At 40.5% G+C, this 14,689-nt stretch overlaps 1 protein-coding gene across 10 annotated transcripts in view; it reads left to right on the forward strand.

Moving 5' to 3' along the window:
* The window catches only part of LOC147020180 (forkhead box protein P1-B-like), a 737,853-nt gene that overhangs the window by 705,276 nt on the left and 17,888 nt on the right, over positions 1-14,689 (forward strand). The window contains exon 21 of one of the 10 annotated variants that reach the window (XM_085895294.1): positions 6,578-6,625. The exons of the other annotated variants lie outside the window; for them this stretch is intronic. Coding sequence (XP_085751420.1) covers positions 6,578-6,611 — 34 coding nt within the window. The 3' untranslated portion in view covers positions 6,612-6,625. The remainder of the gene's footprint in view (positions 1-6,577; positions 6,626-14,689) is intronic. 10 annotated transcript variants of the gene reach the window in all.

Genomic DNA, 14,689 nt, shown 5'->3' on the forward strand with positions numbered 1-14,689 from the left:
AGTGTATATATATATATAGTGTATATATATATATATAGTATATATATATATATATATATATATATATATAGTGTATATATATATAGTGTATATATATATATAGGGCAGTGTTGCCCCGGTTCTTTTTGAATGAATTTAATCTTCTGTACACATAACACGTCTGATGCGAGCCCAGTATCAGTTCCCTATTGGGCCACGGCAGTCAGGGGGAAACACCCTCCTACCCCCGGCCGAGGGGCCTAGCCACCTTGCCTATAACCTTTTCGGGGCCCGTCCCGACATTTTTTTCAGAGGTTTCCTCCCATCTTTCACCGTTCAGGTGATTAGCGCTTGCTGACAAACAAACAAACAAACAAACAAACAGGCAGTCATAGACTGGTACTTACGAAATCGTCAACTTGACCTCTGACCTTGTCTAATAAAAGCTGTCTCTTTTAAAGAGAAGATAGCGACGCAAACCAGAAGTTTCTACGATGATTCTGTACCAAAGCTCTCATAAAACATCCATCCAATTTTTACCAGAATTTCGACAACCGAGTGTGAAGCATACTTAACCGTTACCAAAATTGACTTTAAAACGAGCGCGTAATGCCGTGTGTTACAATCCCCCCTTCATTAGCATAATCTTCAGTTAATCCTCAGATACGACACCCGACATAAATCTCATAAAACATCCGATTTTTACCAGAATTTCGACAACCGAGTATGAAGCATACTTAGCCATCACCAAAAGTGAAAACAGGATTGACATTGACTTTAAAATGAGCGCGTAATGCCGTGTGTTACAATCCCCTTCATTAGCATAATCTTCAGTTAAGCCTCAGACATGACACCCGACATAAATCTTATAAAACGTCCGATTTTTACCTGAATTTCGACAACCGAGTGTTAAGCACACTTAACCGTAACCAAAAGTCAAAACAGAATTGCGATCCGAGTTAAAACAAACTCGTAACATCGACCGAAGCAAAAATCTCCATTTCTCCACGCAATTACTTAATATTATTTTATCAAAGTCCAAAAACCGTAATATTCGGCCATCCACCAACAATCTTTACATGATTGGACAGCTTAGCGAGTCAGGCATGCGACGATAACCTTTATTGAGATAAAAAAATGACTTTTAAACACCATCTTTATCGAAAACACCGTCAGCGAGCACACGGAAAACCTGAACGTGACTCAACGCTGCGTCTGCTCGAGCGCACTGCACCACGTGACGAGCCGTGACACGGCGAGTGAAATATTTTATATACAATCTTAAAACGTCTCCAAAACATCCGATTTTTACCAGAATTTCGACAACCGAGTGTTAAGCGTCCTAAGCGATCGCAAAAAAACGAAGACAAAATTAAAATCGAAGTTAAAACGAACTCGTAACATTGACCGAAGCAAAAATACTCCATTTCTCCACATGAATTTACGGAATTATGTTTGACCTCACTGTGACCTTGACCTTTGACCGATTTTGACCAAAATTTAAACAGCGCAAGCCATCACCCTCCTTAATCAAGTGGTGTAATTTGACATTGGTAGCTTCTTCCGTTCTCGAGTTATCGTGCCTACAAACAAACACACAAACACACAAACAAGCAGTCATAGACTGGTACTTACGAAATCATCAACTTGACCTCTGACCTTGTGTAATAAAAGCTGTCTCAAGAGAAGGTAGCGACGCAAGCCAGAAGTTTCTACAATGATTCTGTACCAAACCATCAAAAATCAAATGTTTTGGATGTTTGACCTCACTGTGACCTTGACCTTTGACGGATTTTGACCAAAATCTAATCCGCGCTAGCCACCACCCTCCTGAATCACGTGGTGTAATTTGACATTGGTAGCTTCTTCCGTTCTCGAGTTATCATTTTTTGGATGTTTGACCTCACTTTGATCTTGACGTTTGACCGATTTTGACCAAAATCTAATCAGCACTTGCTATGTCCCTGCTGAATCACGTGGTGTAATTTGACATTGGTAGGTTCTTCCGTTCTCAAGTTATCGTGCCTACAAACAAACACACAAACACACAAACAAACACACAAACACACAAACAAACAAACAAACACGCAAACAGAGGACGGAAGTCATCAATATACTTACGAAATCTAAACAAACAAAAACTTCAAAATATATGTTCTTTGTGTTGTTCGTCTTTCGGCTGCTCCCGTCAGGAGTCGGCACAGCGGATCATCCGTTATGATCCGCATACTGATTTGGCACAGTTTTTACGCCGGATGTACTTCCTGACGCAACCCTGGTCACCTCTTATGACACAGGGATAAGGATTGGGTTTCGCCATGATTCCGGGATTCCCTACACTCTCTCATTGTGTGGCCCAGCGCAGAACTCCCATCCTCAAGTGATCCTCCAACCCAAGCCTCCGAGTAGTCAGATTACAGGCGCACACCACTACGCCCGGTATGATATATATATATATATATATATATATATATATATATATATATATATATATATATATATATATATATATATATATATATATATATATATATATATATATATATATATATATATATATATATATATATATATATATATATATATATATATATATATATATATATATATATATATACATATACATATATACATATATATATATATATATATATATATATATATATATATACATATACATATATATATATGACCGTTTTTACAGCCATTTTTTCCCTGCTGTGCAGGGGTTAGGCTTTTTCTTGAGGAAATGTTTTTTTATGGCCGGATGCCCTTCCTGGCGCCAACCCTGGTCGCCTCTTACGACACACAGGGATATGGTACACCTATTCTAACCGGGCCATACACCGGGACCAGTACACTGGTACTCACTTCGCCGACCTCAGATAGATGACAGGCTGCGTCAACCCTCTGGTGTTAATTCAGCTGCCAGCGGGGCTTGAACTCAGGATCCTGGGATCCCAAGCCGCCACCCTAACCACTAAGCCAACACCAGGCTCTATACATATATATATATATATATATATATGTATATGTATATATGTATATATATATATATATATATATATATATATATGTATATGTATATATATATATATATATATATATATATATATATACATATATACATATACATATATATATATATATATATATATATATATATATATATATATACGTATATATACATATATTTTATGTATATATGTATATATACGTATATATAATGTATATATGTATATATATATATAATGTATTTATGTATATATGTATATATACCTCCTCCCAAACATTTTTAATAGCAAATATAATTTTAAACATACCCTGTGCATCCACAAGGCCCATATGTGACCTTCCTATCAGTGTTATGAAGCAACCAAACCAGATACAATATGGTGTCTCCCTCTGGGGAGTCTGCCTGAATGTTGGGAACAATGGCATCATCTTTCCCATATCAGACTGCCGTTGAATAATCACCCAGCCTGCCTTGTTCACATGAGATAATCCCACAAGGTTCAAAGTCCACTCACTGTTCAAAGGTTTTGGTAGAACGCTCCCGTCTCCAAACCCTCAGGCCTTGCACTGGTCCACATCCTTGGGAGTTTGCAGTACAGTGAGCTGCAAGCAATCAGCTTTTTGGGCAAGGTCAGAAAGTTCTCCAAATCTTTCGTTGTGCAGAGGCACACCGTTTTCTCGACGGCATGATTCCAAGTATTTTTGGCTTCTTTTAGAAGCTTTGTGCGGAATTTTAGGTAACAATCCTTTTCTGGCATGCACAATATATGTTCAGCTGCTCTGATGACTTCCAGATACATATATAGGTGCTTCCACAGGTGCTTGGAATTTCTGCACATGTATACTGAGCATTCTTTTGGCAGATTACGTCGTCTCAAAAGTCATTGGCAGAATTCTGCTTATTTTGTCTGACATTTGCTTGATGCAGAGTTTTATGCAATCCTAAATTTGTTCTTATATTACCTGATTGTTTGCACAATCTGCCTTCCTCATCCTTATGGTTTATCTCAACTTCTGCATCACTTTTATCGACGATCTGGTGCTAACAATGACACAAATAAAAGTTGATCAGATACAAGCAAACAAGGCTGCCTCAAAAGCTGTTAGCTTAACTGGTCATGTCACATTGAATGATCTTACGAAAATGCTCATAATTCCTTTCACTTTTAATTTTCAAGAATCCCATTTGCAACAGTTTGTGGACAACAAACAACGATTCTTGTGATGGGGAGGAACCTAATCAGTGTTCTTCTTCTAGCTATGTTATTGCAGGATGTGGCTGCCGGTAGCTTCTTTTGCTGGGGGCGCAGCTGTGTCACTGATGCAGTACCCCCTGAAATGTTAGAGCAGGAATTTGGAATTTGGCCAGGGTGCTCGCCTAATCTTCGCTAATCTTTGCTCTACGGCGAGGATACGGCGGCCGTACGCCCTCTGAATTGACAGAAACGTGTGGCGGCCGCAGATAAACTGAGGTGGCCTCAGGGAGGCCCTATGCCGCTTGGCTATATTTTACAGGCCGTAGGTGCGCTGTGGAATTATAGCGCCAGTTATAATTCCACAAAAAATTCCGCTAGTTATAAACCATAAAAAGTTATAACTTTTTTTCATTTCTACGTTCGCCGTAGCAATTCGATGAGCCAAGCTATGACGTAGATGTGTTCCACGTCGACCGTAGATAGGGCGTACCTTGGGCTTGCGTTATTCGTGCGGCTGCTGTAAGCTCTTCTCAATGAAAAAAGAATTTTCCCAACCCCCAAAAATTACGGCGGCCGCACTTTCCACGGTTGCCATACGGTGGCCTTGCGGTATGTGTGACTACCTGCGGGCAACGCAGGGTCGACGCACGGTTCCCCTGCGCCCGCCATGCACCTACGCACAGCCTCCGTGGTAGTCTGCATCGACCGTGCGTCCACCGTGCGCTACCGCTAGAGATCGGAGTATAGGTGTTTGCCTATACACAGTGGTGCCCCCAGAATCCGAATTTAATTCATTCCAGGAGGCTGTTCGGATTGCAAAAAGTTCGGATTCCAACAATATTTTCCCAATAAGAAATCATGGAGTGAATTAATCCGCTCGTGGACCCAAAGAAAACCCACTTTCAAGACACTTTAAACTGAAATTCCCCATGTTTAAGGTAAAATAAGATGAGTAAATGACCTTCGGTGGCGGTTTATTGTATGTAAACTGGTGCAATCACCAATCCAAAGGTCCACACAGGCTCGAGCTCCGTCCTGGGTTCTGATCGCTTACGCACTCTGCAAGAGAGCGCTGCCTCCAGGGCAGCTCATCAAACACGATGCCCCCAGAACCACAATCACTTTCATCAAACGCATCGGGCTGATGTAATCATGGATATTCCAAATTACAACCGGTTTTGCTGTGAAATTCAATCCTTGCCCGACAGTCCGTCACACCACGTGATCGGATTGCTTTTTTCGTTATTAATTAAAACACAGGATGAGTAAAAAAAACAAACATCACAAATTAACGTGAAAACACGAGGTAAGGCCGAAGTCACATTAGGCTCGGTGGCCGGAGGGTCTACAAAATGTACGGGCACTAGCAATTATAAAGCGGCCGCAGTATTTCCACGGTCACACAATGGAGCAGTCATATACGTTTTTATTTTTTGGGTAGAGACGCACAGGGTATTTATAAAGTGTGGAGACCGAAAACGTGGGGGTGCCGTACGGTCTTTGATTTGATGTCGCACGGTGACCTTAGGAAAATAAAAACATATGTGACTGCTACATTGTGTGACCGTGGAAATACTGCAGCCGCCGTATAATAATTGCTAGTGGCCGCAGATTTTGGAGACCCCCACGGCTGCCGTGCCAAATGTGACCTGGGCCTTAACGTCCACCAACTAATGCGGGCAGACGCGACGCCAAGTTTAACGTCCATCCGATGGACGGTGCTGACATTGATGCCTCCTCCAACATGAAAAACACCGGGATGATAATTTATAGCTGGGTCGAGATTCAAACCCAAGCTCTGCACACCTCTCCACTATCCCACCAATCCCACAATCAGGGTTAATTATTGTCAATGAAATACGCACGACTTATTACTATAGAGATATTGATACTTGTATAAGAGCTGCATGATAGAGGATGAAAGATAACAGGCAAACATTTGATGTGTATAGAAAGACAAGGTTGGCGAATGCACAAAATAAATTCTCTACATATCTGTAAACCTTCTATGGTACACACAACAACACACGGCTGGTTACATGCAGCATCAAATTTACTGGTTCAACACCAATTGGTGGACTTAATCACATGAGGACTTTAATCACATGTTTAATGCTTGGCTCACCTTTATAGTTTTAAACCTTGATTTTCAATTAACTTGAGCAGGTCTGACATTCGGTAGTTGCTTATATTCAGTGAATAATGAGTGCTCCTTTGCTCACAGGTGTTTATTGCATTCGGCATTTACTGCCGGTGGATAAGAAGTAATACAACCTTTGGTTTATCTATTCTTCGTTCTGTTATTACCTCCGCCACCGAAGGTGAAGGGGGTCATGTTTTCACCCCTTACTGTCTGTGTGTTTATTTGTTTGTTTGTTTGTGTGCAGGATATCTCAAAAAGTTGGAGATGGATGCGGATGAAATTTGGTGGGCAGGTAGGGTGTGTGAAAAGGACAAACTGATTCGATTTTGGTGAAGATCTGGGTCCAGATCCGACTTCTAGAATTTTTTTAAGTGATTCTTCACCATTGAGAGTTACGGCCAATAAACAATATATAGCGCGATACCTCAAAATTTTGTTGACGGATTCGGACAAAATTGGTGGACATGTTGGGTGTGTGACAAGAAGTAATTGATTTGATTTTGGTGAAGATCTGAATCGGATCCGTATACAAGAATTTCTTCATTTTTATAGTGATTCTTCACCATTGAGAGATTGGGCCAAAATGATGAATGGCATGATATTTCAAAAACTTGTGGACGCGTTATGACAAAACTTGGTGGATGAGTTGGATCGGTGACAAGAACAAGCATATTAGATTTTTGTTCAGGTCCGAATCTAAATCCGACCTGTCGGTGGGATACAAAACGTAAACTGTTCAGCCTGGCAGCGGTATACACTCTACTGAGGCCGTTGTAGTTATTTCACTGTTATTAATTATTTTTCAATGAAAAACATACAATGAGAAGCATTATACATTCAGATACTCTTTATAATGCCCCACAATGAAAAAAACAGATTTGCTTGTAATCTGGAAGAATTGTCATCTATCTATAATTCCAGCAATCTCTGTGTGTGTGTCTGTGTGTGTGTGTGTGTGTGTGTGTGTGTGTGTGTGTGTGTGTGTGTGTCTGTGTGTGTGTGTGTGTGTGTGTGTGTGTGTGTGTGTGTGTGTGTGTGTCTTTGACCGCTGTTTCTCGACAACCACTAGTCCGATCTAATTGAAACTTGCCAGATATATTGCTGGGGACCTGAGGATGTGCCTTTTCAAGGTTTGATATTAATCGGACAAGTGCTTCCCAAGTTATGGCCATTTATTTACAAAACCAATGACAAGACACGTTGTTGCATGGGCGTGGCCGATGGGGAAGGGAAGCTCAGCCACGTTCCCCATTACGGGTTACAACGTACGAACTTCCGGAGAGTGATGACTTCATGTATTCTAATAATTTCTCGATTTCTTATGCGCATTTATAGATATACACAATGCCCCAAGTTATGATCGTTTTCATATTAGACGGTGTATAAATTTCGGTAACATCAGAGTGCTGGTATGCTCTGAACCAGGAAGTAAATTTTTTTCTCTCTCTTCTCTTCTCTTTTTGTTTTTCCTTGCTACGACATTGCGAAAAGGTAAAATACGTTGGCGCTAATTGATTAATTCGGTATTAAAACTAAATTGCGAATAATCGAAACTGCGAATAATATGCAAACTTCCGGGCCACGCACGTACGGGCACGCGAGAGCAAAGAAACGGCCTGTGGTTGTTGTTTGTTGCTCGCGGTTTGAATATTTATTTATTATTATTCTTTTTTTATTATTATTATTTTTTTTGCGGGCACGTACTAGTATTAGAAAAAGACATTGAGATGAAGAAGCGCTCAGAGCAGACAAATAAGGAAGATGTTGAATGACGAGGAAGTCACTAATTTCCGATGGGTTTATTTCTTGCCGTAAACTTGATGTGCCAAAAATAGAACAAGCTGAAATTTCCCCCAAGAGGGTGAAGGTCATGATGAAGATCAAAGTACGACAGCGATTCCAAACTTGCCAATAATCGACCCGCTTCGCTCTTGGCAGAATAATAATAAGAATAAGAATCTGGAAGATTACAGAAAAAACGTAGAAGGGCACTCCGTTTAGCACATACCTCTGCCACACAATGCCTGATCCACGAGAACATATCGGGCCCAACACATTTTTGAAATATCAAGCAACATATCGTTTTTGGTCCTGTCTCTCAATGGTGAAGAATTACTTTGAAAATTAAATAATTCTTTTATCCAGATCCAGATTCAGATCTTCAAATTCGAATCAATTTGTTGTGGTCATATACCCAACCTGTCTACCAAGTTTCATCCGAATCGGTCCACAACTTTTTGAGATCTCGTGCTATATATTAGTTTATCCCTTTCTCTCAATGGTGAAGAATCACTTTAAAAAATTCTAGTAGTCGGATCCGGATCCGGATCTTCATCAACATCTATTTAGTTTGTCCTTGTCACACACAATCTGCCCACCAAATATCATCCGGATACGTCCACAACTTTTGGGTATCCTGCACACATACAGACAGACAGAAAAACAAACAAGAAGAAGACGTCGTGCAGAGCATGACACTTGCAAAATCCATAAAACAAATTTGACCTCAAAAATAATTGGTGGTTGAATTCAATGACCAAATATGCAACTTCTCTTCAAATTTCAAGTGAATCGGATATAAATTGACAATTTTAGAGATTCGGCCTATGTTGATGTTTTGGCCAATGTGGACCTACAAAATAATTGGTGTTTTAATTCAGTGACCTGAAATATAAATGCTCTTCAAATGTCAAGTCAATCAGATGAAAATTAAGGATTTCAGAAAAACAACCTTCGCTGTTAACCTTGAACCTATGTTGACCTTTTGGCCAATGTTGACCTCAAAAATAATTGGCTGGTTGAATTAATTGATCTGAAATATAAATCCGTTTGAAATTTCAAGTAAATCAGATGAAAATAGAGGATTTTAGAAATCTCTTTGAAGTTGTTGACCTTTGGCCTATGTTGACCTTTTGTTCCATGTTGACCTCAAAAATAATAGGCTTCTTCCTTTTGATAAACTCTACCATGCGGTGAAGTTTCGTGAAGATTGGTTTTAAAATTGTGACCTGCAGGCGACAAACAAACAGACAAACAAACAAACAGAATAACAAAATCAATTAACCAATATACTGTACTTGAAAAATCTTCGATTTTGCAAGAGAGAGAGAGAGAGAGAGAGAGAGAGAGAGAGAGAGAGAGAGAGAGAGAGAGAGAGAGAGAGAGAGAGAGAGAAGAAGAAGAAGAAGAAGAAGAAGAAGAAGAAGAAGAAGAAGAAGAAGAAGAAGAAGAAGAAGAAGAAGAAGAAGAAGAAGAAGAAGAAGAAGAAGAAGAAGAAGAAGAAGAAGAAGAAGAAGAAGAAGAAGAAGAAGAAGAAGAAGAAGAAGAAGAAGAAGAAGAAGAAGAAGAAGAAGAAGAATTTGTTGCATCTCTGATATTAGTTTTAAATCACTGAAAAGTTGGATTCAGACAAACAAGACAAATATGCTGTTATTTTATGCAGTATAGCACAAATGAGACAACGATGCTATAATCTCATCCAGCCAACACAATGCGCAAAGCAAATTATAAAGTAAAATCTATGTCTAAATACTACAAAATTAAACCAATATTGAATCACTCACCCCATCAAGCTCGTACTATCTAACCCTCCTCAAGCTCGTAACAATACATTCAAATCTCAACTGCAATTAAGCAGACAATACAGCAATTCCTGCTGAGACAATCAAAACATATCCCACTACACGTTCCGTTTATTCTTTTCTTTGTTTCCCCCAAACACACTTCGTTTCGATCCAAGGCCATTGGTTTGTTCCATGTTTGCTTCATGTGATTCACCTTTGACTTTGAAAACGAGTTCTAAAACCAAGAAGGAGCAGATGATAAGGGCAGTATGTTTTTGGAAGCTTGCTGTCGTCAGCTGTGTGAAAGCTGGCAAATTATAGTGCAAGCATCTTTCGTACACACTCTCGTGTTCAGCCTTGTGGCTGCTAGGGCATCATTGCTTAGGGACGTAGCGATGCTGCTGATGCAGTGCCCCTATTTGTAGTATACTGGTGCTCATTTTGCCGACCTTACAAGGATGACAGGTTGAGTCAACCCCACCTGGTGTTAATTCAGTGGCTAACTGGGATCTCACTCAGGATCCTAAGCCAGCCACCCCAACCGCTGAGCCAACACCAGGCTTAGCATCATTCATGATATTGCGACAGGCCCTGCTGGGATATGCAAGTTGAAGAAAATGGATGCAAAAACTTCAGAAACGTTTAGTGACGACGAAGAGACAACAAAGAGGTGTTGTCTCTACGGACGTGATCAGGTGAAAAAGGTTTATTAAATGCTTTCATGCCAGCGCTTGAGGAAGGAGAACATTCACATCCCTGGACCTGTGCTATAATATAAAGCGTTGGGATTTTTACCTCTGCCAGCGAAAGTGAAGGAGGTTATGTTTTCATCTCTCTCTCTCTCTCTCTCTCTCTCTCTCTCTCTCTCTCTCTCTCTCTCTCTCTCTCTCTCTCTCTCTCTCTCTCTCTCTCTCTCTCTCTCTCTCTCTCTCTCTCTCCCTTTCTCTCTCTCCCTTTCTCTCTCTCCCTTTCTCTCTCTCCCTTTCTCTCTCTCCCTTTCTCTCTCTCCCTTTCTCTCTCTCCCTTTCTGTCTCTGTCTCTGTCTCTGTCTCTGTCTCTGTCTCTGTCTCTGTCTCTGTCTCTGTCTCTGTCTCTGTCTCTGTCTCTGTCTCTGTCTCTGTCTCTGTCTCTGTCTCTGTCTCTGTCTCTGTCTCTGTCTCTGTCTCTGTCTCTGTCTCTGTCTCTCCGTCTCTCTCTCTCTCTCTCTCTCTCTCTCTCTCTCTCTCTCTCTCTCTCTCTCTCTCTCTCTCTCTCTCTGTCTCTCTCTCTCTCTCTGTCTCTCTCTCTCCGTCTCTCCGTCTCTCCGTCTCTCTGTCTCTCCGTCTCTCCGTCTCTCCGTCTCTCCGTCTCTCTCTTTCTTTCTCTCTCTCTCTCTCTCTTTCTTTCTCTCTCTCTCTCTCTTTCTTTCTCTTTCTTTCTCTCTTTCTTTCTCTTTCTTTCTCTCTCTCTCTCGTTCCAGCAGACGTTGTCACCGCACCATTCTGCACCATATCTTCAGTGGAAACAATTACCCCCGGAGCACTGAGACATTCGGTCAAATTGGCGAGATGAGTGACGTTATGGTTTAGAAGATGCTGGTGAATGAGCTGGAGGAGAATACGGGGATGGCAGGGGTGAAGCAGCGGTAGCGGAGAGCACCAGGTCACAGACGGCTACAACAGGGAGCAAGTTGGATCAAAGTGAGGCTCAGTTAGAGACAACACAGAGAATGGGGTTGAATGTGAACATGCGTTCGACCCTTCAAAGCCCAAAGCTCATCAGGGTGGTACCCAAGGCAACACCTGGGTGATCCTGCAGTACATCAGTGGCCTTTCCATGGTGTTGCATCCCAAGTAGGCAACATGAACAGGGCCACGTATCATGTCCAGAAGCGGATCCTGGTTGTGCGTCTTCAGAGAGACTGTAAGGTGCCTTACCTGTTACGTCAGTGCCATTGACGAGTTGAAATTGAGGATTCAACCTGCCAGATTGGTGTTCAATTGGAAGAAATATTGAACATTGAAACTGTATGCCAAATTAGCATGCGTGTGTTTGTCTCTGTGTACAATGTGCCACTTCTTTATTTATCTGTGCCTATGCACAGAATTAGGAACAGTGAACAATTTTGTAATTATTGAAGCAAAATATTTTAATCGCCTGATCAACTATTTAATTGTGATAATTGAAGCTTGCTCTTGTACTCTTTCGATTTGTACTGATTGTAAATTCGGCTTTTCGAAAATACTTGAGCAGTTGTCAAATCAACTTGTTACCCTCACTAAACAAGAAGGTATTGCATTTGAGTCTGTTTGTTTGTCTGTGTGTTTGTTACTTGGCAAAAAGAATTTTTGCCAACTATGTTGGTCTGCAGCATCTGTCAGTCTGTCTGTTTGTTTGTCGCACGATTTTTGGCACAGTTTTCAAGCAATCGTCCTGAAATTTTACTTGTGTGTCGTTGACCGGCCAACAACAGCAATGCTCAATTTTGATGAAAATCCGAATCAGGATTCGGATCTGAGAATGGTTTGAGTGATTCTTCACAATTGAGAGATGGGGCTAAAAACGATATAAACAACAATATCTCAAAAGGTTATGGGTGGATTCACACAAAATTTGGTGGACAGGTTGGGAGTGCCACTCGGAAGAAGTGATTCAATTTTGGTGAAGATCCGAATTTAGATCTGGAATCTAAAATTATTTAATTTTTAACTGATTCTTCACCGTTGAGAGATGGGGCTAAAAACGATATTGCATGATATCTCAAAAAGTTGAGGACGGATTCAGATGAAACTTGGTGGACGTGTTGGGTGTGTGAAAAGGACGAATTGATTAGATTTTTGTGAAGATCTGAATCTGGATCCAGACTCGAGAATTTTCTTTAGTGATTCTTCACCAATGGGATATGGGGCCAAAAACTATGCAGAGCATGAGATCTCAAAAAGTTGTGGATGACTTGTGACAAAATGAGGTGGAAGAGTTGGTTAAGTGACAAGAACATGCCGATTCAGTTTTGGTTAAGGTCTGGAATCAGATCCGACCTATCAGTGAGATACAAAATTTAAACTGTTCAGCCTGGCGGAGATATGTTCTCGACGAGTGTCCTTCCGTTTCACCAAGTGTCGCTCTGTGAGTGATTTTTTTTTATTTGTTTGTTTGTTTGTCCGCACAGAACTTTGTGTTTTTCTCTGCAACTGCTTGTTGGATCGAAACAAAATTTTTCACCACTGGTGCAACTACTCAAGTGGAATATTTTATTGATAATTTTGACGTCGTAGCTCACATGTCGTGACAGCCATGTTGGTAAAACCTAAAAAATTTGGACCTTTGTATCTCTGAAACCCCACGAAGGAAAAAATTGAAACTTGGCACATGGCGAGTACTACTCATAGGGAATGAGGGATTTTTAAATGACATCATAGCACATGCTGCCTTCGTTTTCACGTCATAATTGCATATGTAGAACGCTGCATCTGATCAGTATGAAAAATTTTGAGGGTCATTTCGGGATAAAACGGTAAACAGAAAAAAAAATTGATGACATCATCGGTCCCGTGATTCGGCAGCCATATTGTTAAAAAAAACCTTCGAAAATCTTTTCTGAAGTGGCTGATCAGATCGGGGCCAAACTTTATAAGTATGACCGCCTACCCATGAGAATTAAAAGGTTCACACATGTGATGACTTTGGTCACATGGTTTGGCAGCCATATTGGATTTACCCAAAAACCGATAAAAAAAATATTCTTCTCCAGAACGGCTTGACAGATCGAGGGGAAATTTCACACAAATGTTCCCCAACCAATGGGTGTACAAGTTTGTTCAGGAATAATTGAGAGGTCACGTGGTTTGGCAGCCATATTGGATTGAAGAAAAATATTAAATAATGTTTTCTCTGGAGCTGCTCAATCAATCGACATGAAACTTTACAATTATGATCTAGTTGTGATGTGGAATATCAACTTGATCAGTATTTGTCAGACGCATGGTCGAGCCAGAATTATTTTAAAAAATTTTGATTTGTCTTCTTTTTGATTTTTTTTTTTAATAAGTCTCACTTTGGTTGTGCCTCGATGGGTTTGAGGGTAGAGGAGTAAGAGCTGAAATGTGAATCCTTTCCCCGTTCCTCCTGATGACTTCATCTTTGCTTTTTGCTTGTTTGGGTTCCGTCTGATGACTCCAATGCAGGACTTTACTTATTTGCTCTTATTTGGTCTTCCATTTGATTTGATTTGAATTTATTTTAATCCCATTCTAAATTCAATTGAATAATAATAATAATAATAATAATAATAAAAGACATCATGGGTCAAGGTCAGGTGTCCCATCAAAGTGGGGTTGCATCAAAGTGGGACGTCTTGGTTCCCAGTCATTACTGCCAGCAGTTATGAAGTGGCAGTTCTAATTACGTCTCTTATTAATTATGTAACACACCAGCACACAAATGCCACACAAAATACACCACACAAAACAAGTCCTGGTGAGGGTCTGCAATCTCTGATTGCTCTTTTTCTTGTTTACTTTTGTGAATGTGTTGGTCCCATTTTATTTTCTGCACACACATTCATGGTAAATGGAGGAGCTTAGAGTAGAATTGCGGTCGAAATTGCAATGGTTCACCACTCCGCAATCTCTGTCATTGAATCACAGCAAGATGATCATTTGGACCATTGGGACTGTGGCACATCATGCCTTCAGGACAGTAATTGGGCATATGAGACTGTGCTGAGGCCTGACTCCTGACATTGTAATTGATAAATACTCTATTGTAGAGTAATCGTTTTGTTGATGAGTTTGACACATTCTTATTATGGAATT

The sequence above is a fragment of the Eptatretus burgeri genome, chromosome 9 (assembly GCF_056783735.1).
Source record: "Eptatretus burgeri isolate ZD-2024b chromosome 9, Ebu_testis_v1, whole genome shotgun sequence".
In the NCBI taxonomy this organism is placed as follows: domain Eukaryota; kingdom Metazoa; phylum Chordata; class Myxini; order Myxiniformes; family Myxinidae; genus Eptatretus; species Eptatretus burgeri.